Source organism: Sparus aurata, chromosome 19 (assembly GCF_900880675.1).
Source record: "Sparus aurata chromosome 19, fSpaAur1.1, whole genome shotgun sequence".
NCBI classification, from domain to species: Eukaryota; Metazoa; Chordata; class Actinopteri; order Spariformes; family Sparidae; genus Sparus; species Sparus aurata.
Window position 1 is genome coordinate 5,402,026 of NC_044205.1, and position 23,989 is coordinate 5,426,014.

Here is a 23,989-nt window from a genome sequence, read left to right on the forward strand (position 1 = left end):
AATGGATGAATTAATATGTTCTACTAATGACTTTTAGGACCTCTGTACAAAACAATGTTCTGCATTGTTCCCAATAGAAATAATAGCAATAATAACAACAGCTTTTATTAGTTTTTTACAGTTTCATCCAGAAGTGGTAAAATACCAGCTCTCAACTGAGCTGCTTTTTAGATCAATGATATACAGATTCTCAAAACCATGTTCAGATTAAACATCCCACACATATGCAGTTTTGATTACTTTAATTAAATGCTGTTTTTTTTTTTTTTTTTGTTGTTGTTTTTTTTACAACAATTTAAATACTTAAACCTGTTTTATAATCATAGATTCCAAACCTGGGCTACCAGTATCCTTTATGGTCCCCAACCCATGTCAGGTAACACTAACGATGTGAAATCTGTACCCAGGAGGATGCAATGGGCTGATTGTAGTACCTAGTATTGTACTATACTAAAATGTACAGTTGGCCAATTGATCAGAAAGCGTGATCCTGCGCTGTGACATCACGGCTATGCCGTGTGGTTCATATGGAGAGTGGTTGAAATCCAGGAGACTACCGCGCTGTATCCGGTGAATGACCTCAGCATGACAGGCACGTACTGTAGTCCCCATTGTGGTGACGCCACAGCCGGACGCTCCTTATTTGGCCACGCCTCGCGCGGAGACTTTGTTATAACCACTGGTTTGAAGTGAGTCTGAAGAGAACAGAAAGGATTCACAGCGTTCACACGGTGACCCGATAACATTATATCTGTCCAGGACCGACCTGCATCTATTGGACCTAGTCTTCCTCTGGACTACATCAGCTGAAAGGATTTAAACCGACATGCAGACTGTGAGACTAGCAGCGGCTCTCTTCTTCTTCTCCTCCGTCCTCCTTCTCTCCGCACAGTCCGCCTCAGGTGAGTCCTGTTAGCGTCCCATGTCCAGACAGCCTAAGTCAGGAGTTTGAAATCATTTCATGTATTAATTCAATCATTCATTTATGAACATCAATAAAGTAAAGAAAAAAAAAAATACAAACAAAAAATGGAAAAGTAGAGCGTGTCCAATATAAAGCCAGTCGGCCTTAAATACATGCGGTATGCGATTGAAAAGAAGGAAACATGATAAACCATAAAGAGGTGGTATTTCATATGAAGTAGTTATTTGTGGTGGCAAAGGAATTAAGAAAAGCAAATGTCAAGCAGTCTTCCAGTGAACAGGTGTTGGAGTAAGCCTTTCTTCATCATGTCGTTAGTGTGTATGTGTGACTGTGCCTGATGTAGAGACACTGCAGGACGGTGAAGTTAGCAGACATTTAACCTTCTGCAAGGTCAAGTTCCAACAGATTGAACTGAACACAAACTGACGTGTTTTAGCTTCTGTTTCTACACAGTAAAAGTAGTCCGTGCCAGATTAACGTCCAGGCCTCTTGTAATATCTTCAACAGTATCCAATAACTTACGCATTAGTGATTTTTCTACCACTTCTGCATCTGGAAAAGTTGAGTCAACTGTGTGGGTCTGTGTGTTATCCATTCTCATCATCCAACTGGAAGTCTTAATGTCCAGTTTCTATTTGGAGAGAAGGTGACCTTCAACATGTACACAACTGGCCCCAGAATGTGCCATGACTGTCCCCGGGGTCCAGGCATGTTTGTCAGCCTTGGCAGCACCTATCCTCTGTGCAGACACTACAGCCAGCCTCAGCCTGTTGGTACCAAAACGCCTTTATCTTCTTTAGATGGCGCTACAGCTTGAAGTTAGGAAAAATGCGTTCGTGTCATTAACTGAACAGGCAGTCCACAACAATATTCCAGTAAGGCTGCTGAGAGCTCCGTGTAATCTCCCTCCTGAGCCTGTGCAGTGCTGAGTGTTAACACAGCCTGGCTTTTGTGTGTGCTGGTTCAGCAGCGCTCCTACATGATGTGTCCACAGTGAGACTGCCAACACTTTATAACAGACATCTTTAATAAATGTAACATTTTATGGTTTAGTAGGCCTATAAATAGTTATTTTAGCGTAAACAAACACAACCCTTCATAAACTAGTTATTAAAGGTGCTGTATGTAAGAATTCACCAGCTGCCACGTTCATATTTAAAACAAATGTGGTTAGAGTAGCATACTGTTGCTAACTGTAGCTACCGCTAGTTTGCTCAGTTACGTTGGTGTTTACTGCACTTTGTTCTATTGACAGTTTCTTTTATGTTTTTAACTAAAATTCTTACATATTGCACCTGAAGATATTGTAGTTGTATTGTATTGTCAGTTGACATTTGACAATGAACAACTGGTTACAAATTGCTTTACAGCAGCTTTACAGCTCATACAATTCAGTATTTAATTATGTCCAAAATACCTTTGATGCATTGTTTTCTGCCACAATGACCGGTCTCCACTGATATTGAATAGTAATATTATTTGACATGAACACACAAACCGAAGCTTTGAGAGGTGTAACAATAGTATTTACACATTCTTTCATTTTGCAGGCTCTTATCCGCGAGCACAGAATGTTACCTGGAAATCCACCAACTTCAAAACTATTTTGGCATGGGAGCCCAAACCATCTGCAGAATACTCCTACACAGTGGAGTTCTCTAAGTAAGTACCTGCATCCAAACCTTCACCTGTAAACCTTTCAAGAAATCAATTGGATTCCCAGCTCATTCATTCCTCTCACAGACAAACGCTCTGACATACTCGCTGATTAACCTTGAAGGAATGATTAATGGCAGCAGAGCTGGATAAGAATCCATCGCTGATCCAATAAAAGCTTTTACTGGAATGTTGAGCTGAGGCCAGAGATATTTAACCAGAAAGATAAACCAAGACTCACAGTCCTTTCTGATTCAATTACAAACCAGGAAACAGGCAAGAACATTCACATTAAAACAACCAACAAACATCATTTGAAAATGCCAACAACTGTATCACTGCTCAGACAATATATTCAGTCTGTAAAAAAATGTTATTAACATTTTATTTGATAATAACCAATCTTTTACATGGGTTCAAACTCCTGGCCAAGTCAGCAGCAGATTTTTTTTTTTTTTTTACATAAAAGAAACAAGCAACAGTCATATAACATTCAAGAAATTACATCAAGACAATTCATTTATCAGCTCAGCCCAGGAAATGTGCATTCAAGTAAGGTGCTGTGGGCTACTTACGTACAGTTTTGAGGTACTTGCACTTTACTTGAGTATTTCTGTTTCTGTACTTAATATTGTACTTTTTACTTGACACATGAATTAAATAGCTACTTTAGTTCCTAGTTATTTTTCAGATTGCATGCTGACTCAGAGCCACGTCTTATTTTGCCAATAACCAGATAAAACAACAACTACAAAACAGAACGTTTAATTCCAGTATTAAAAATCTTTTTGAATATCAGATTGTTACGTGCCCAGGTCTAAACTGGATCAACCCACAGTATACAGTATATGCATTCATGTAAACATATGTATCATTGACTTTTACTTGTACTTTTGATACTTGTGTACATTTTTTGCTTGAAAATTACTTTTGATACTTTAACATCAGATACTTTTAGACTTTTGCTTGAGTACAATTGTACAAGTGATATTCACGTTTACCAAAGTAATATGTTTACACAATGTCTTTACTTTTAATCAAGTCTGATTTTGGGGTACTTTATACAACACTCGTGCATTCAGAGGTCAAATAGTCCTATTTTTATAATCTCACATTTTCAAATAATCAAGTTTAAGGTGTCTTTGTTGCTCGCAACACAAATAAAGGTGGCACTTTGGGCAACATGGCCTTGTAAGGAAACATGGACCAGTGCTTCATTCCCCGGTTGTATTCCGTTTGTAACACTTTTTTGCTTACAGACAGTTATCACTAGATTTTAAAATCGTCTAACAATTACATCATTTTTTTCTGTAATTCATTTTTTTGTCTGTGCTCATTTTTTGGGTTGAGTGCATCCATCAGTCATGTCTATGAGTAATGAATACCCTTCCTGTCATCAAACTATTGCAGGGTTGGTGGGGACAAACAGAGGAAGCCTCACTGTATCAGGTCTTCAGGGACAGTGTGTGATCTGTCCAGCTCTCTGACTGAGCTTGATGCCTATTACACGGCCGACGTCTTGTCTGAACCTCCTCTAGGAGCCAACTCTGACCTCACTGAGTTCCCCTACACCAGCTCACCAAGATTCTGCCCTTACAAAGAGAGTAGGTCCTTCTGCTACTATAACCTGTTTTTTTTTTTTTTTTAAATCAACATGATGTGATTGTAGAAACATTTCACAAGTTTGGCACAGACAAAATGTTATACAGATTGTTCAGATGCATGTTCAAGCAGGTCAGTAGTGGAAAACAGCTGATACACAATTGACACACACACACACACACACACTGGTGGGCCATGAAGAAAGTCCATGTGTACCGTGGAACAATAGATTATTATTACATTTTACAACTAAACAACAGGAAATTAATGACTTTTGTCAACTATATCAGTACTTTGTTCATTTCTTCATAAAGAGGTGAATTCTATACCTTAAAAAACATTTCAAACCTTGTCAAACTGATTAATTGATTATCAAAATGGCTGCGGAATAATTTAATAGTTGACAGCTAATCAATTTATTGTTGCAGATCTAGAATCAACATTCAAAATTTAGTGTCCTACTTGTCTTCAATATGAGAACATTTTTTACGAGGCCACCAGTTAAAAAACAAAGCACAGGGGGACAAAGAAGGACTCACATCCATGAACATGCAGGTAGACCGCCACTAAAACAAAAAGTAGTAATGTTGTCAAGTTCAAAATGTACAAGACAATGTGATGATAGAAAAAAAAAACTGAGGAAAAGAGAAAATTATTAACATTAAACATCATCAGGCTGGTCTCTGAACAGTACTTTGTATTCAGGGATACATGAACAGATTAATTATCTTCTACCTCTGTCTCCCCCTCCACAGCTGATATAGGCAAACCTGACTTCAAGCTAGAGGTCAGTGAAGACAAAAAGAAGACCACCCTGTATGTGACTGACCCACTCACTGCCCTGTTTAAAGATGGCAGCCAGCTGAACATCCGGGACATCTTCTCTGACCAGCTTCAGTATAGAGTCACCTATCGGAAAAATAAGAGTACCGGCAAGGTGGGAGTCAGCAGACATTACCATATCAGCCTCATACAAACATGAATGAGAAACATGTACTGAATGTTTTCCTACTGTGTTCTCTCCAGAAAGTGCACGACGCTAAGACCAATGTGATCGAGCTGACTGGTCTGGACCGAGGTGAGAGCTATTGTTTCTACATCCAGGCCTACATCCCCAGCCGCAGCGTCGACAAGCAGCTAGGAGAGGTGAGCCAGACCCAGTGCTCCAACGACGACAGCAAGTCCATCCTTGAAGGTGAGGTGTCCACATTCCTATACCCCTTTCACACTGGTGAAATCACTGCTAAACTCTAAGCTCTGTCTTAACTTTTAGAGGGAGAAGTAAAAGATATTAGAAAAGGAACTGCAGTTCATGTTCTCTGTGGTACTAATAACTGCGCCCTGTCAGCTGCCTGATCAGTACTGTGCATGCACAACTCACAACAGAGATAAGACTATGGCTATGTCCATCATCAGCTCCAGTAAAAATCATGTTTCTAATTCAGAATGTTACTGAAGAAAACTTTATAAAACAGTCTCCCAGATGTAGTTTCCTGATCTTCTTCCGTTTGCTGTTTCCAGTTTGTAAAAAAAATACATACAAATAAAGATGGTTTGGGTTAAAATAGACACTTTCATAATGTTAACCAAGTGACAGAAAGGATATGCATAATCTTCTGCTGTATAGATATAAACTAGTATTAAATGACATCTAGTGTTGTGTTAGTTAACGCTATCCCCTGCTGCAGCTCAGCTCTTGGTTGTCTTGTTTCTACTGTTTGCTTTTAATATAAAGCAGTGGTGGACAGTAACGGAGTACATTTACTTGAGTACTGTACTTAAGTACATATCCAGAGGATTTGTACTTTACTTGAGTATTAGATTTCTTTGGTACTTATTACTCTTACTTGAATACATTTCCAAGACAAATATTTGTACTTTACTTGAGTATTAGATTTCTTTGGTACTTATTACTCTTACTTGAATACATTTCCAAGACAAATATTTGTACTTTTACTCAAGTTAATTTCTAGGAAGGCTGAAAAGTACTCGTTACTTTTTTTTTTCTAAAATACTATTGGACACAAGCTGTGTTTGTCAAAGAAGGAAACCTATCACAGTGCAAGTAGTTTTTTGTAAAGCAGTGATTCTCAACCAGTGGTCTGGGGACAACATTGGTCTTTGAGGGGGTTCCAGTTCCCAACTTAGCTAAATGATAGAGAGTTAGTTGGACGGTGCAGGTTCATTTGGTTACAGTTTTAATGATTGTTAATAAACATCTGCATCTGCAACATCTGCTGTCCTCCTGTGATCCCATTCATTTGATTTGTTTTTATAGGTGTTTCTGCAGGCTTTATATAACATTGTGGTTCTAAAAGCAAGTACATCAGTGCAAGTGGTTTCAAAGAGTTAATTCTCAGAAACAAGAGTTAAAAGGTACTTAAATTCATTTAGAAAAAATTATAGTAATTCATTGATGTGAAAAATAAGAAATGTACTTTTACTCTTACTCTTACTTTTACTTAAAGTAAATTAAAAGCATGTACCTTTAAAAGCAAGTACTTTTTTACTCTTACTCGAGTAACATGTCGACTGAGCTACTTTTACTTGTAATGGACTAAATTTCGACCAGTAGTAATTGTACTCTTACTCAAGTACTGGGGTCGAGTACTCTGTCCATCTCTGGGTACATCTAAGAACCACGCCTATAAAAATGAAATAAAAAAACTCGATGCAATTGGAAATTACTTGTACTAATGGAGGAAAATTACATACATAGACTTTTTGTAATTTAAATTTCGTTGCCATTTGAAAAAGACTCAAAGTTTTAGAAATCCAACATTGCCCTCTTGTGGATGGATAAGAAATGAAATATATGTATTTGGGTATTCCTGTTAGTGCTTCCTGGATAGTTGTCATTGATACAGTAGAGGAAAAGACACAATGGACACATGCACATTAAGCTCTGCAGACAACAAGAGAAATATATAATAATGCCAGCCTTTTACTTTATTACTTCATCACATTTCCTTTAACACCACACATATGACAAACCTTACCTCATCTGTTGTCAAATCTTCAGAGTGGTGTTCTGCTGTGCAAGACTTTTGTATTGTGTGATATAATTGAAACTGAAAGAAATGACCCCGCAGTAATCAATGTAGTCTCTTAATGTGATGTATGATTGTCTTCCACAGTGTACTCAGTGGGTGTGATTGCTGCTGCCATCTTCCTCATCCTGCTACTGGTCGGCCTCATCATCGCTGTCTCAGTGATCTGCTGCAGGCGCAGGAGGAAAGCTCTGAAAAGTGGTAAAGAGGGACTGCCGCTCCGGGATGTATAGAGTGTGTCTTCAATGACTCTCTCTCTCTCTCTCACACACACACACACACACACACCACTGTAAGGAACATACAGTGCAACTGAAGTGTGGCCTGTTAGGAGAGCAGGAGGGCAGAGCTAGTTAAACATTCCACTGTCCAACACTGGAATTGATCCTTCCTTAAGTTTCTGTGAAACTGCCTCTGAATATGTTAGACATATTGGATTCTTTCTTTATCATTTCATGCTGCAGAAAAGACACTTGTGGAAAACACTGTTTGAATGCACCTACTGTACACACTAGTGCTGAAGCTGTAATATTCCTTTCTTGGTGTTATTTGGTGAGTGGTACCTCTGGTGATTGTAGATAAACACTACCAACTGATTTTATTTATTGCATTTTATTGTGTAGTTTCTAACTTGATGGTTGTCATAGTGACATTTTTTGGGAGCCTGGTTATAGCAACACTTTATGGGAAATCATGGTCTAAATTATATTATTTTTGTATCTGATGCTTAATTTATTATGTTTAGTTGAATTAACATATATGTGATGCTCTTTTAAGCTGTTTTTTTACTTCACATGGTTGCTGATAATTGTATAATGTGATGAAATGTTGAATAAGTAATAAATATTTTACAGAGCACGATCAATTTGTACACTAATACAAGTCTCCGTTTTTCTGTCAATGGTGGTAAATAATGATGTTGAAGTTGAAATGGATGATAAAAAGTCATGCTGTTATTGGTAACCAGCATTGGGGCTTGGGGAAAAAATGGATTTACAAAAGATTATTTACAAAAACAAAGGGAAAAGAGAAATACTAAGGATACAGTTCAGGTGAACAGTTGTAATTACAAACAAATGCAAATGCACTTGATCCAGTCCATGTAAGTGACAGAATCCATTCTATAGCGGGGCAGTCATATCACAACATGTATGTTGTATCTGACATGGTGGTGTCGGTACTGTACCTAGAATAGCATGTTGCTCCAGGACCATCATGGCATTATAAGCTGTAACTTGCAAGTTTCCTGACCCCATAAACTCATGCCTTTTAAGGTATTATACAAAGATAGAAAGCCTCAGCTTCAACACAGTAAAAAACGCCCATCTATGAATTAAAACCACTAAATGTGATATTACAGCCTGTGAAACGTTTGAAAAATCTGCTGAAATTTTATTTATCACTTTGACATAAAAGAAAGCTTAAAGGCAATTTAAACTCTATCATGGTCACTGAATGTTTTGTCAGAAGGTTGGATGACACATTGTGGTATGTAACATGTAGTGACCACACAAACTCCTCACTGTGAGGAATCTATCCCAGCACCAATGGACAGTAAGCAAGGGGAAGTAAGATGTGCCACATCAATTTGTCTTTTCAACTTACGTTAAAGGGTCAATCGCTGTCAAAGTAAAGTACAGTATTCCATCACTCCGTCGTCGTTGTGTTCACATGAGGAACTCCTGATGAGCCGTACAGACACATTCGTGTTTACTTCACGTAGAGGAAGTAGTAGTGACTTAATCTTTCCTCGTGAGTAGAAGTGTGTTATTCTATTCAAAAGTTGTGAGTTAGAGTGTGAACTTGAACTGAATCATTTTCAAACTCGGTGAAAAGGTTCTGCCCATCCATTTTGTCCATCATAATACTCTATCATTACTTTGACCAATAATGTTATCTCAAGGTTCACGTCTGTCTGGAAAAACTCCACTAGAATCAGTTGCAGCACTCATTAAAATCAATAAAATAAAAATGAAGTAAAAACATCTTAAATGACAGATGACTGACCAGCTTTTTCTTCTTGAATCATGTTTATTAAGAGAGGAAATGACAATATATATTTATTATTTACATTTGATTAAAAAATAAATGCACAGCATGCATTAACCTTTAAAACATTATTTAGGACATTAGTCAGCAGCTGTGCATGAGTGCGGCGGGCCTTCTTTCAGCTGCTCCAGGTGAGTCTGAAGCCTGAAGGCAGAGTGGCGTACTGTGCTTGGAAAACGATGTAGACTCGATGGGAGGAGGCTGTGAATGGAGCAATGTTGGTTTCCTGAACAAACAAAGGGAGGAGAAACTCATAACATACTTGTAAATTGAAAATAAAACCATAGTCCTTATTGACTTTCCAGAGATGTGGTATATATACTGTATATTAGCTGAGAAATAAAAAAAAAAAATAGAAAAATAGAAAAAAACACTGTCTCTTTCATCTGAGTCAGCTGTGTTTCCTTGTTTGATAGCAGGACAGAGGAAGAGGTGCTGCCTGGGTATATTGACTCCATTTAAATATATAGTATATTAAAGCTGTGCAATTTTCACACAAACACTCAGACACAGCAAACATTAGCATCTGAAACAAATAAAGGTTCTGTACTTTACTCAAACTTCATTATGTGGACATGGGCAGCTGGGGATTAACCCTGGGATTAATAGACAACCCAACACTACCATCTGAGCCACATCTGACTCAAGACAACATGCTTCTTCAGGTCGCCAGTAAGTATATATGCACAGGCGTAAATCACACATGTTCATGTAGTTGTTTCATTAATACTTTGTATATGGCTGGGTGAATGTGTTTTTCCATTTTTCCACTTCAAACCAGCCTCCTTTCAGGATGTTGGATCAACCAATCAGCTTGCTTTGCTTGACAAGGCTGCACTTGTTAAGATTTGGGACGTGTGCAGGTTTGCTGTTGTGGGAGCATCTGCACCAAGCTCCTCTGAGACAGTTTGGTAAATGTCTGTCTTAATGTACGTCTGCCAAAAATGGGATTGTTAGTCAAAAAACAGCGGCAATGCAACAATCACTTTTTATGGAACAGTTTACCTTCGTGGCCTCCTGCTTATTTTGAGGCAGCTGGGGAGGGACTTAAATATGCCGTGTGAGTTTTGTGTGGTCCACTGGCAATGTCTATATGAGTTAACTTTAAGTCTACTGAAAGCACAGCTAAGGTATATTTGAAATATAAAATACCTAAATAGTTAACTAGTAGTATACTTTCAAGTACAAAAGTAGTAGCTTTAAGAAGCCTGAGTTAAAACTTGAGTATTTTTAGACCGACATATATGCTTACTACTTGTAGAATACAGTAGTATACTAGTATAGTATAGTATAATATATTATTGTATAGTTTAGATATGGACTTTAAGTTTACTACTTATACACTTTAAGTGTATTTAGAAATATATGTTTCTAAACTAAAAATGTGGCCAAATTTAGTCCTGAGAAGTGTTGATGTAGTACACATACAAGTAGTGGGCATACGTTGATATTTATGTACTAACTACATAAAGTAGACTTTAAAAATATGCCTGAACTGTAGGCTACTTAAACCCCATTTCATTCTCAACATGCACATGGATAAAACCAGGCGATTTGATCAATTGCTTTCTTGAGTTACATACCGCTCCACAGTAAGGTCCAACAGGCTGGGAAGAAGTGTCTGGGCCATCAAACAACTTTAAGAAGTTGTTCTGGCAATCTCCAGGATCATCAATACTGATCTGGGCAAATGTGATGGTCACCACACGACCTCTGGGAGCCTTGATGTCCCATTCACAGTGGGTACCATTTGGATAGCTTCCTGGGTAGTTGGGACTTGAGAATGAGCCGTGCTCTCCATACAGAGTGCCACCACAACCTAGCACACAAACATATTAAACAGGACTCAGACTAAAGCTAAAAGCATGGCAGTATTAGCAAACATGAAAACATGAACCTATTACGACAGTAATTAAAATGGGAAAACTGGAAAAGGATCAACTATAACATAAACATCTACAACAACCGACCATTGCATACATCTCAAATTGAACAAACACATCCAAACTGTCTGTTTCTCATTGCTGTTTAAAAAAAAAGAAAAAGTAATTGAACCGTGCTGGATGTTCAGCTATCACGGCTGACATTAGCTAAAGTCAGCTATCTGATCAGTGTGATAGTAGCTGTAGTTTTCAGAGACAAACAGACTTTGGTTTGGGAGTTTCAGTGGAACTTGAGAAAGCCATTGCCGTATGCTAGCGTTGAAGTAAACCAGATATATATAGATATATATAGGTGCAGATATGCAAATCGTCGACATCAAAGCGATTAAAAAGAGTTGAAACTGAAAACCAGGGACGCTAAAAACTGAAGACTGTCACAGCAAAACACTTACTGGAACTCTCTTGGCAACCAATTTCTTTTTAAATACAAACGCCACTGTTTTGTCTTTTGTAGTTCAGGATTTTCAATGACAAACATTATTTTTGAAAGACTAATAAAGCGGCAGGCTCTAATGAAAAACACTATACCATTACATTATAGGAGATTAAGTTTCCTGTGTGTTTGGCGCTTGGGTCATACTGGGACTTAAAGGACATTTTTGGCTTCTACTACTTTGAATTTGACCATCAAAAAAAGGGAGTAAAAAAAGAAAAAGACAACAATCTGTCTCCAAGTCCCCAGCATTACAGCGTAATACCAAATTGGTGATATGTCTCTTAAAACACCAGTGTCACTATGATATAATTATCTTTTTTGAAAAAGGTTCAGGAAATTGGGATATTTGTTATATTTACAGCTGAGAGTTATGAATGTCAACAATGAAAGCCGAAGTTGCTTTCGCCGCTTCTCACAAATAAAGTTTAGCAACTGAAAAAAAATGAATCACTGTGGGTGTACACACACACACACACACACACACACACACACACACTCTCACTCTTTTTATCCTCCTGGTTGGTGACGTCAGTTGGGTGAGATCTCATGTCAGTTTACGCGTGTCTAACTCCATTTTGCCAATTAAACGGCAGATAATCTGGGGGCAAAAGACCCGGCACATATGACACATTGGCTCTGATCTTCACTGAGAGGACAGTGATGTGGTTGTCAAATCACCTTTCCTATCAACAACTCTGTTTGACAGCATCTGCAAAATGCACTGATATGTAACTGAGGAGGAGGAGGAGGAAGAGGAGGAGGAGTGTTGATATATGTAAACATTCGTTTAACGGGACATGGTTTAAAATCATGTGTATATACAGTGCAGTTCATACCATTGGTGGATGATGTCCATGTGGCCTCAAAGCCGTCTCGGGCATGGGAGAAGTCACTCTTAAAGCGTAGGTAGAGCAGATTGGATTGTGGGAAGACAGGGCTGGGCAGGGTGCTGCCACAGAACTTACCAATCAGTGGGGAGTCTGCTGTACTGCCATTACGGATCTGAGAAACAGCAGAGAGTGATGTGGTTTATACTGACACAACACAGAGAGGTCACAGCTAGGTCACCAACACGCATTTACAATGAATAAAGACTCACTATTTGGTTTGGGGCTGTTTTACCTGGTTTGGACCCTTTTTTCCTTATGAAGGGAGATCTTAAAGCTGCTGTAAGCATTGCCATCTATTCAGCTGACTCCCTATCTGTTTTGCAGATAACGATTCCCTCCTTCTTTCCTACATCACCTCACTTGGACAAGCCTTTTTTCTTTTTTTCGAGGCAGCTCTCTGTGTCTCTTTCTTTTCTTCAAGCGTTTTTCGTTACTTGGTCCGTTTGGAAGTATAAGCCGTCACCAGGAATGCTGGCATTGGTAGTTTTCCCTGTTCCACCATTGCCGGTGTGGTTATCAGCACAGAAGGACTCTTCACTCAGTGTTTCCCAAGGCATAAAAGACCATCCCTTTATAGACTTCTCTATACTGACTGAGGATAATGGAAAATTCAATTTGTCCTTTACCAAATGAGCAGGGTGAGGAGAGAAAACTTATTACTGTTAGAATATAAAGCAATTTGACACTCATTTTAATAGGAAACACTTACAGCAGCTTTAAAGTGAAACTCTCACTAAAAAGCAACCAAGGCTTTATTTGTGATTGAATATGAGTCAGACCTTTGTGTAAAAGCATAATTACAACGAAAGAGGCACTTTTAAGATTTACCATAGTTTCGTTTTCAGGCAAGCTAATTTTCAATGGAGTGCTATGGGCACTTTTATGCTAGCATCAAAATCTCTATTTTTAAAACAGTAAGAAGGCTCGACACAACATGAAACTTTGCTCGTAGTATCACCAGGGTCTCTACACATGAACACGAGCATTGAGAACATTGTTTGTGTACACAGAGTTTACTAAAAAGAAGGTTTCTGGACAACTCACGTTAGCAGTAGCATCAAACACGAAACTTCGGTAAATCTTAAAAGTGCCTCTTACGTCTTAATTATGCATTTTCACTCATATTCAATCGCAAATAAAGCCTCAGTTGCTCTTTGGCGAGAGTTTCACTTTAACTTGAAAGCATTATCACAATAGTTTACTTCAAACTTTGTGACAAAGTATCAAAGTGTGTCTCTGCATGTGTGCTGGTTATTTCACCTCCAGGTAGTCAAATTGACAGTTGCTATGGCTTTCCACATCAAAACTGTTGAAGAAGAAGGAGATGATGCTGTTCTGTGGTGCTTTTAGGATAATGGTGCAGTCCATGTTGTGGGGGTAGACGTCAGGCCAGCCAGGACTCTTCAAATAGCCATATTCCTGTTCATAGGTTCTGCTACAACCTGGAAAGCCACCACCGCCACAGTTAGAGTGCTTGTCTGCAACCAAGCTCCAACACTACCCTATCACTGTTTCAAAACCTCTTGTGAGAAGCACAAATTAAATTCTCTTTATCTCCACTGTTTTGGGATGTAAGCAGACCTCTCAGCACCTAGCCAAATTGTATATCTCAAAACCTAGAAAATTAAACCCTGCCTATCCGCATAGGGCAGCTGTGGCTCAGGGGTAGAGCCAGCGTCTTGTTAACAGAGGGTTATATCTTAGACTTCACCGGGTGAGATGGCATGGTGAAGCCTGTGCAGACAACCAGGATGCTAGTAAAGCTAGCAATTGCAAGAACATACAACAAAAACACAGATTAAACACTTTTTCCAGCCACAACTCAGCGGGTCTAAGGTTATCACAGCATCTAAGGCCTGTTTTATTTCTAAGGACCTACGACCTGTCTGCTTTGGAACATGTTGCTATTCTTAGCTGTATTTTGTGACTGCTGGTAGTACTGCACAACGTTAAGTGTCATTGTCTACTGAAAGTATGACTGAATTAAACCATACTGCACACGGTTTACTGTCTACTGACAATTGCTGCACAGTGCACAGTGTTAAGTTAATGTCATACCCAAACAGGATAGAATTAAATCGGACCGAATCTGAAACGAATTGTTCCACAAAAAAAAAAAAAAAAAGAATCATCCCTGAATCATGTTGTAGCCCATGTGTCTAGATACATATGAAATCATTTCATAAGGGACAGGTGAACACCCTTAAAGTGTTGCAAACATGTGTGCTTCAACATACAAGTTTTCAAGGCATAACACTGTTATGAAGTAATGACTTTTGTTTTGAGTTAGCACCTATTACGTCTGACAAATTGTTACAGATGTGGGGGGTGCCAAATTGAACAAAATGCCAATTTCTACATAATGTTGCTTTAAGTTATACACATAGATAGATACAACATGATAGATACATTGGATGTGATACTTTATTATGTGAGTGTAGGTTGCACTGATTTCGCAATGAGTTGTGCTGACTCTGCTTTATTGGCAGCCAGTTACTGGCGCATATAAGCTGGAGATTCCCTAGATTCATATATTTTCTCTTCTCTTCTAAACCAAACTTGCACACAAATACACACATTTTAAGTCCTATGTTATTTAATGTAATAAAACATGGACATTTACAACTCAGTAATAGCACCTCTACTTGAGCAAAATACTGGTGCTTCATCTTGTGACAGGTTTACTACAGGTACCTACTGGTGATCTGATGGGTGAAGCTCAGGCCATTTCCTGCCATGAAGGAATCAGATTTGAAGTGCACGAGGATGGTTCTGCTGTAGCTGTAAAAGTCTGGTGGATGTCCATCTGATGCACAGAACCTATGTGACTGCCCATAGTCTCCCTGGAAAACACACAAATCACCCTATTAACAATGGATATTATAATACTGCAAGCATGCTTGATGTTTTTACTGAGAAATCTGTCAAACTCAACCTCTCTAGTGGGTGTTAGTTTGGCTTGTTTAGTCTGGTGTGAAAGCCATCAATTGAATTCTGGTGCTGACTAAACAACTGGACCAAGTCTCACCTTTTGAGGTGATCCCTTGTGTTCTACTCTATTTACTTTGGCAGTGACTAAAATGTTCTCTCAATGGTCTGTGTGATACCAGGAAAGTACATGTGGGTCCATATAGTGCCGATGATACTGTATCAGCAAGGGCTCTATCTTAGCAAATTTTATGGGAAAGAAAGATGTGTGCTGTTAAAACCAATGTACATACAGATATATACTTCTGTTTACATTTGTCTACTTTTGTTAACTATGCAGAAAATATGAGAAGTGAGGCTACGTGTCTGGTCTGGTTTTAAAAAGTTCTTTATGATTATTATTGAAAGATTTGAACAGATTGTTTGGAATTAAGCAACATATATATATGTCTCCCTCTAGACATTCAAACAAAAAATCCAACTTTTAAAAAACAGTGGGTGCATAACTGTGGACGCACTGCAACAGGTGACCCTGCATTACACTGAGGCAAATATTTTTTCTTTACCCAAAGCTACTATGTTGGGAACCCTGCCATGCCATGAAATCAAAACCTGCCACTTTCACAGAGTGCTGGTATGAGCGTGGTCTAGTCCTGCTCCATTTGCAAAGTGTCATGAGATAACTTTTGTTGTCGCAATATAACTTGACAATGAGGCAATTTTCTAATCTAGGATGGCTCCAAACAGATACAAATCATAGAAAGCCTCCTGACTGCAAACATGTCAAACTAGCATGGTTCCTGCATGGCCCAGGGCAGGAGGGCTCCACGGCGGTTGATTCACACCATCCAGAACGTCACTGGTACCCATGTAGCTAGGGTCAGAGATATTCAGAAAATTTGGTTAAGTGAATGTCTGTGCAGAGCCAAAAGGATACTATAAGAGAACACCCACCCAAGCCTCAGTCTGTTCACGCTTCTGTCATTTGACAGATAGAAAAAGATACAGATAAGTATCTGCCAGACTACAGAGCAACTTCTTTCTTCTGGCTGTGAGACTCCTCACTTCATCCCTCAACACTCCACCATGAAAATGTTTTCCTGTTTAGTATAATTTGCATTTGGTTTTTCAGATGTTTTGTTGCCTAAGATAAGTTATCTTAGGCAACAAGAACTTACTGATCCGTTTCTGAACTTACCACAGGCCAATCCTTTATCTCCAGGAAGTTTGTGTCACAGCTTTGGCTAGGCTGGAGGACAAAGCTCTGGACTGAAACTTTGATGGTTTCCTGCGGCAGAGCATCCAGGATCCAGCGGCAGGAGGTGAAAGCAGGATAGGCATTGGGAAATGAAGGTGAGGTCAGGGTCTGAATGGTGGTGGTGGTATTCAGAATCCCACCGCAAACCACTGAAGGAGGGCAGACACATAGAAATGCTTATAACCATACAGTTCAATCATGATCTTGCAGGTTTAAATCAGGTCTGAGCAAATGAAGCACACACATTTTCAAGGTCTCCACAATTTTCCAATGATTTCAAGGAATCAAAAGACATGTTCTATTTATAACTTACACTGTTATACCAAGAAAATGAGCTTTGTTATCTGAGATACAAAAATAATGAAATAAAAAAAAAGAAGCAAACTTGTCTTTTCTCTGCTTCTGCACAATGCCTGTAATCTGAGCACATTTTTATGGAGAGTCAAATGGCATTAACAAAAAAGACCTCTGGCCAGTGAAACCCAGGTAACCTGGCAGGTCATAATATCATTCTTTCCTTCTTGTGGTGTTTTAGTCTGGACACACCACTCATGGGCTTGTCTGACCTGATCTCAACATGTGTCTTGTTTGAGGACACATGAGATCTGATCACTCAGATCACATTCAGAAGTGTTCTTCTGGGGTGCATATGACAACTTACTTTTGCAGTGTGAATGAGTATTGATGTTTTTTTTGTAAATTCAGCATTAAATGCAAAGTGTAAGTTACATTGCTGCTTGTTGCTTAAGTGCATCTTACCTGCGAACACACTGTTTTAACTGATTTAACTATTTATACCAAATTTATGAAAGACATTTTATTGACAGTAAACATGTCAGATTAAAAAAATACAGTAAACAGTTACCAATATTAGCTACTTTTTGATACCCATGGAGAAAGTCCCCAGAGAACAAAATCACCCAATTTTAAGACTTGGGACAAACTTTGTGAAATGCTGTCCAAGCTGTTTGGTTGGTGTTTTTTTTTTTTTCAAACTATTTGGGCCTTATTAATTCTTCAACATTATTTATGAAGGTATTTCTTTATGTGTACAAAAGAAAACAAATAATGTGTTTGCTCCATTAACATTATGTATTTATTGGCATATACTGTATAGCACAGAAGTGTGATCCAATCACAAGTTGTGACTCGAGACTCGATGTGATTGGATCACTCAGGGTTGTTGTTAATACTACATGTCAGTGCCTTTTCAGATAATAACCATAGAGAACACACATGGTAACAATGAAACAGATGTGTTTCATGTTTTCAAAAGGAGCTATCTTTCTCACAATGTTTACTGTCTCAGAGTAACAAAATTGTGTGTGTGTGTGTGTGAAAGAGTAGGAAATGTCATACTTGGCACAGCTCTGTATGTAGCATTGAAGCCTCGTCTCTGAACTGAGCTATCAGTGACAAACTGGATAGTCAGTAAGTTTCCAGTTGATACAAAATAGGAAGGGATGGAGTTTCCACAAAATGTCCCAACCAGAGGGAAATTCGCGTTGTCACCATCAAACACCTGATAGAAATACACATACATTAATTACTTGTTGTTACAAGCTATTTAATTGGGTTGCAGTAGCCAGCACAAGTCTCATGAGATCATAAACATAAAACGTAATCTTAGGTTGTTCAGGCTGTTTCGCTTAACATGTTAACCTGGTTGACTCTTTTCTGTGAATTTAGATTAAGTTAAACATTCATCATGTTGTTGCACCAACATGACACAGCATGGCTATATGTTGTGTAAAGGTCAGCATTCAATTAAGTTATGATCTAATGAGAGAAAGGTCATATTTATATTTCAGTGGCTGTAGGCTCTTTACTTTGACATAGTCATAGCGGCAAGTAGAAGAGCTTTCAAGCTCAAAGGAATTGAAGGTCAGGTTGACAGCCTTGTTGACTGGCATCTCAATGATCCACAGGCAGTCCATCCGGGGCTCATACTTCTCATCCAAGTTTGGATCTGGAGAACCAAACATGCCCATGGGCATGGACAGGTAGCCACCACATCCCTGTGCTGGACCTGTTGGCAATTCAGAAACAAACACTTATTAACCACATCTTAAAACACGTCTATCATAGCATGGGCAACTTCAGGCTGGCTTGTCTGGGAGGATCAAAGCTATTATGTGCAAATACACAAATCTGCATACACGGGAAGATTGTGAGCTTTCGGAAGTCAAATGTATGTTTATGGAAGTATATACAGTGTAATTATCAGTTTATAAATGTTTGAATTTTTTTTTTATTTAAGTATTTGTCCCCTTCCCCCCCCCCCCCCTCCCCCTTATCTCCACAAACATATTTATTTGTGTATTTCTTTTTTACTTTTCTTTATGCATTTCAGTTATGTGTGTGTCATGGGGTAAGTTTTTCACCAGTAATTCATCAACATTAGAGTGTATAAAAGCCAAAGTTACATTCTATTTACTGCAGGTAAATAAATGGCTTTATAGACATTTTTACGATTGCTTCAAAAGTAAACGTCAAAATAACACAGACACTCAAAGAGCAAAACATGTTGAAATATAAAGAGGCACATAGCCAAAACTGCTTAGTTGTATTATTTGTTTTGAATGAGGGTTTTCGCTGTTATATTGCCAGCACAGCTGAACAGTTCAACACATGGAACTTGTAACACGACATACTGTATATGTAACCATTTGCGTATGTTTATATCTCAGACATGCAAGGTCCAAGGGGCTTCACCTGACCTACGCACACAAAACAAGTAATTAGGCAGTGAGTTAAGCCACAGGGACAGAAGCAGAGCGTCAGCGTTAAAGTTCTGAGCTCACCAGGGCCAGAAATTGACATAGGCATCATAAATGCTAGGGGTGCCACAAATGAGGGAAGGAAAAAAAAAAGAAATTTAACTTTTAGTATCTGTTCACCACTACTATTTTACTATTATTTCTAAAACTTGCAAGAAATCTATGGAGCCAGAATGGTGACTTTAAAATTTGGGATCCAAAAAAAAAATTGGCATTGAAAACAAAACCAGTACTGAAAAAAGAAACATTGTCATTGAAACATTTGTATTGAAAACAGTTGTATTGGCATTGAAACAAGTATTGGCACTGAAAAAAGAAAGTAATTAAAATAATTCAAATCCGAAAATCTTATCATTTTATTTTATTTGGATTTTTTTGTATTTTTCAATGACAATCTTCAGATTTTTTCTTCATGTCAGTTTTTTTTCAGTGACAGATTTTTTTTACAATGTCAGTTTTTTTTCAGTGTCACTGATTTTCAGTTTCAACTTTCTGTCACTGTTTTGGCGTCGAGAGGGAGGGGCCTGAGGGGAGGGGCAAGTAGAGCGTGGTTTGCTTATCATTTGAGAAGGTAATGGCAGCAGCCTGCAGGAAGGCGGGGCTGGACGGTCCAGCCACAATACACCATGTTAGGGCCCGTTTGCCGGCCGTCTCTGGGCAACACAGAGTCCAACTACCTCGCGGACTTTTCTTCAAGCTCTCTCCTGATGTGTCCAAGTCTCTGTGTATCTGGTTCTGTCCCGCAGCTCCCGAGCTCCGGTCTCTATGCGTATGGAGTGTGGTGGTAATACCGGGGCGCAGAGCACGGAGCATTAGCCACAGTTAGCACAACAGTAGAACAGCCTGTTGCTCCGAGCCGGGGCTGCAGCGCCGACAGCAGCACTCTGGTCTGCTCCCCGAGCTCTATGCCACCGCACTGCTACCGGAGACCAGAGACCAGAGCTCCCCTATAAACTCAGTTCATGTGAATAATATCACTATTCCTACAATGACTCCTTTGAGTCGAAGCGAATAAACTCAACAAGTCAGTGTGCGGGGAAAGTCAGCTGTGATTGTGCTACTGTGGTTCATAGTAAAGTACAACAGACGGCTGCCTGTAATCAAGTAACAGACACATATTTTCATAATTCTGACTGACTTTTCTCCAAGCACTCTCCTTTATTGTCCGGTCTCTGTATGCGTGTGCAGCGGTGCGGTGGCACAGACGGAGCGCTGCTGTCGGCGAGGCAGCCCCGGCTCGGAGCGACACAGCTGGGGCTAATGCTCGTTAGTTCCGTACTACTACCACACTCCATACGCATATAGATACCGGAGCTCGGGAGGTCCGGTCTCCGGTAGCGGTAGGTGGCACAGAGCTCGGGGAGCAGACCAGAGCGCTGCTGTCGGCGCTGCAGCCCCGGCTCGGAGCAACAGGCTGTTCTACTGTTATGCTAACTGTGGCTAATGCTCCGTGCTCGGCGCTCTGGTACTACTACTACCACACTCCATACGCATATAGGAGCGGGGCTCGGGAGCTCCGGGACAGAGCCAGATACACAGAGACTTGGACACATCAGGAGAGAGCTTGAAGAAAAGTCTGCGAGGTAGTTGGACTCTGTGTTGCCCAGAGACGGCCGGCTACAATGGTATTGTGGCTGGACCGTCCAGCCCCGCCTTCCCGCAGGCTGCTGCCATCACCTTCTCAAATGATATGCAAACCACGCTCTACTTGCCCCTCCCCTCAGGCCCCTCCCTCTCGACGCCAAAACAGTGACAGAAAGTTGAAACTGAAAATCAGTGACACTGAAAAAAAACTGACATTGTAAAAAAAATCTGTCACTGAAAAAAAAGTGACATGAAGAAAAAATCTGAAGATTGTCATTGAAAAATTAAAAAAAATCCAAATAAAATAAAATGATAAGATTTTCGGATTTGAATTATTTGAATTACTTTCTTTTTTCAGTGCCAATACTTGTTTCAATGCCAATACAACTGTTTTCAATACAAATGTTTCAATGACAATGTTTCTTTTTTCAGTACTGGTTTTGTTTTCAATGCCAATTTTTTTTTTGGATGCCAAATTTTAAAGTCACCGTTCTGGCTCCATAGTTCAGGATCACCTTTATGTTGTTTTAGGAGCAACACCAACACGACAATATCAGATCAACTGTACAGAGAATTAGGTGATTTAACTGTTTGTAAACTTCCCAGTAAGGCATATGCCCTATACAAAAGCAAGTGTATGAGTTTATCTGTCTTCAACAAAAATGTATGGCATGGAACACTGCAGTAAGACAAAGAGGAATAGTTAGGATGAGATGGAGAGCTTGCTGAAGAACAGGCGTGTAAGAGAAAGTGGAAGACCTGGAGGAGGATGTGGACAAAGAAGATGAGGACCATATTTATCAAAAGAGATTTGAGCATCATTAGTTGAATATGTTGTAAACACTGTCAGCAGATACACCACTGAGGCTGAGTTGAATCACACTAAAGTTAGAAGAAAAAGGAGAAACATCATCGGCAATGGAGCTATTTTGAATGTCCCAGGACAACGCAGGTAACATTATAGTGTGTGCTGCAGTCAAACAGAATGGGTTCCTCCACTGCTGTACAATGGGAGGTCCTTGTATTACAGCCAACATAATCAAATATGTAGACAGACCCCACAACATCATCACAGCAGAGTACCAAATGGATGCAGAGCAGATGAGATACATTTTCATCTGGGACAATGTATCTTTCCACACACAGCTAATTTTTAAGTCTATGTTTATTGCAATTTTTATTGCAAGCATGAGCTGCTACCAAATGGAAATAGCTTCTCTATCCTAAACTAGCATCACAAATACATTAACATTGACCTACCGAGTGTCTCACTGTAAGTCGCCCTCCAGCCAATCCCATTCACTGATGAATCTGTCCTGAAAACGATGAACAGCTGGTTGCTGGAGGAGCGAAGATTGGGCGGGAGCACTGTACCACAGAATTTCCCAAGCAAAGGTGCCAAGGTGTCCTGTCCATCGTACACTGCCACATAATCATAGCGACAAGAAGAAGATGCTTCAAGGTGGAAGCTGTTAAATCTGTAGAGAGAGAAAAGAAGAACGTAAAGGGCTGAAAGGTAGATTACATAAAGCTTTACAGCTAGTTCTCTAGGTTTTTTAAATCTCTTTTGAACCAACATTCTCATTCAGTTACAAATAACTGAGAGGACTAAAGTACAATCACCAGTTGGTACTGTGGCCAAATGGAAACTCTAAAGTACAACCTAAGGAACCAACAGAGCTTCCATTCTGTCAAAATGTGCCTGTTCATATGTGTTGCATTCAGCAAATTCTATGACAATTCAAATTAAAGATGTTTCAGATTATTTTCCAAGCCTCGGGTATGTTTTCATCAAGTGACAGGCAAGGATGTGTTCGGTTAGATCTGGGTATGTTTTAAATCAAGTCTTTCCACTTGCTCTTCCTCTTCCCCTCTGTGCCCTCCCCTTTCCTCATTCGCAGCTTAGATTTGTATAAATACCATTGTAATTTGCAGTGTAGAAATACCAGTTTAGAAATACCATTGTAAAAACAACCTGATCAACAAGAGTTTAATCATTTTTTTGATTGTTTTACTTTTTTTTTTTTTTAAATGCCAGCAGCCATCCTGGCTCCTAAGAATTATATTTCACCAGAATGAAAGGAATTATTGTGCGACACAAGGTGTGAAAATTACCCCCTCTTCATACTTGCAAAGGTATGTCTCAGATGCAGTTCAAGTAATCCAAAAAGTTCCACAATTTAGTGCTGCCATCCAATAAATGCTGTAAGTGCAGTCAGCACAATCTTACTTGAGATCCACCACTCTGTCTGCTTGAACCATGATATGGTAGGTACAGTTGATGTTGTGGTGGTAGTTGGTTACGGAGTGTGCAGGACTGCTCACTGTACCCGTAGAGCTGTTGAAGAAACCACCACATGCTGCACACACAGACACACACACACACACACACACACACACACACACACACACACACACACACACACAAACAGACACACACAAATTTGCTTTATTGCGTGGCCTCTTAACTTGTTCTGAGTGATTCTGATTGGGCCTATTTTAATAGGGCTTGTTTGATACACCCATTGGTCTCAGCCAGAAACACTAAAATGGGAAAGTCTTAGGAGCCCAGCATTGTCTCCAATTCAGGAAAATCACTTAGAGCCATTTCAAAGCAGTTACAGGTCCAAAGATCAACTGCACAAACAGCTGTCTGTAAGTATAAAGTACATGGCACAGTTGTATCACTGCCATGATCAGGGAGAATCACTAACTATCACCTGCTGCTGAGAGAAAACTGGTCAGGATGGTCAAGAGTCAACTAAAACCACCAAAAGTCAAATCTGCAATATGTAGGGCTGTTTGCTTGCTAGTGGATCTGGTGCGCTAAAGAAGTTAGATGGAATAATTTCTTCAGGAAAACCTAAAATAATCAGCCAAAAGAGTGC

The 23,989-nt window shown here is 39.4% G+C and overlaps 2 protein-coding genes and 1 long non-coding RNA gene across 3 annotated transcripts in view; 1 reads left to right on the top strand and 2 right to left on the bottom strand.

Annotated features, from left to right (window-relative positions):
- Positions 1-253: 253 nt before the first annotated feature.
- Positions 254-1,866, bottom strand: LOC115570197 (uncharacterized). Its single transcript, XR_003981720.1, has 2 exons — positions 1,448-1,866; positions 254-935 (listed from the first exon to the last, which is right to left on the bottom strand). It is a non-coding gene; the product is annotated as an uncharacterized LOC115570197 (long non-coding RNA).
- Positions 646-8,189, top strand: f3a (coagulation factor III, tissue factor a). The gene is made up of 6 exons (XM_030398588.1): positions 646-902; positions 2,476-2,587; positions 3,992-4,185; positions 4,939-5,120; positions 5,210-5,378; positions 7,321-8,189. Exons 1-6 carry the CDS (start codon positions 827-829, stop codon positions 7,464-7,466), a joined length of 879 nt encoding a protein of 292 aa, XP_030254448.1. The 5' UTR covers positions 646-826; the 3' UTR covers positions 7,467-8,189.
- Positions 8,190-9,244: 1,055 nt separating this feature from the next.
- cubn (cubilin (intrinsic factor-cobalamin receptor)) overlaps positions 9,245-23,989 on the bottom strand; it is a 114,734-nt gene continuing 99,989 nt past the window's right edge. Inside the window, exons 58-67 of the mRNA XM_030398587.1 lie at positions 23,332-23,461; positions 22,362-22,579; positions 18,567-18,766; positions 18,097-18,259; positions 16,678-16,886; positions 15,250-15,394; positions 13,812-13,993; positions 12,498-12,663; positions 10,866-11,101; positions 9,245-9,508 (exon numbers count right to left, since the gene is read on the bottom strand). Of these exons, the coding sequence (XP_030254447.1) occupies positions 9,401-9,508; positions 10,866-11,101; positions 12,498-12,663; positions 13,812-13,993; positions 15,250-15,394; positions 16,678-16,886; positions 18,097-18,259; positions 18,567-18,766; positions 22,362-22,579; positions 23,332-23,461 (1,757 nt within the window). The 3' untranslated portion in view covers positions 9,245-9,400. The remainder of the gene's footprint in view (positions 9,509-10,865; positions 11,102-12,497; positions 12,664-13,811; positions 13,994-15,249; positions 15,395-16,677; positions 16,887-18,096; positions 18,260-18,566; positions 18,767-22,361; positions 22,580-23,331; positions 23,462-23,989) is intronic.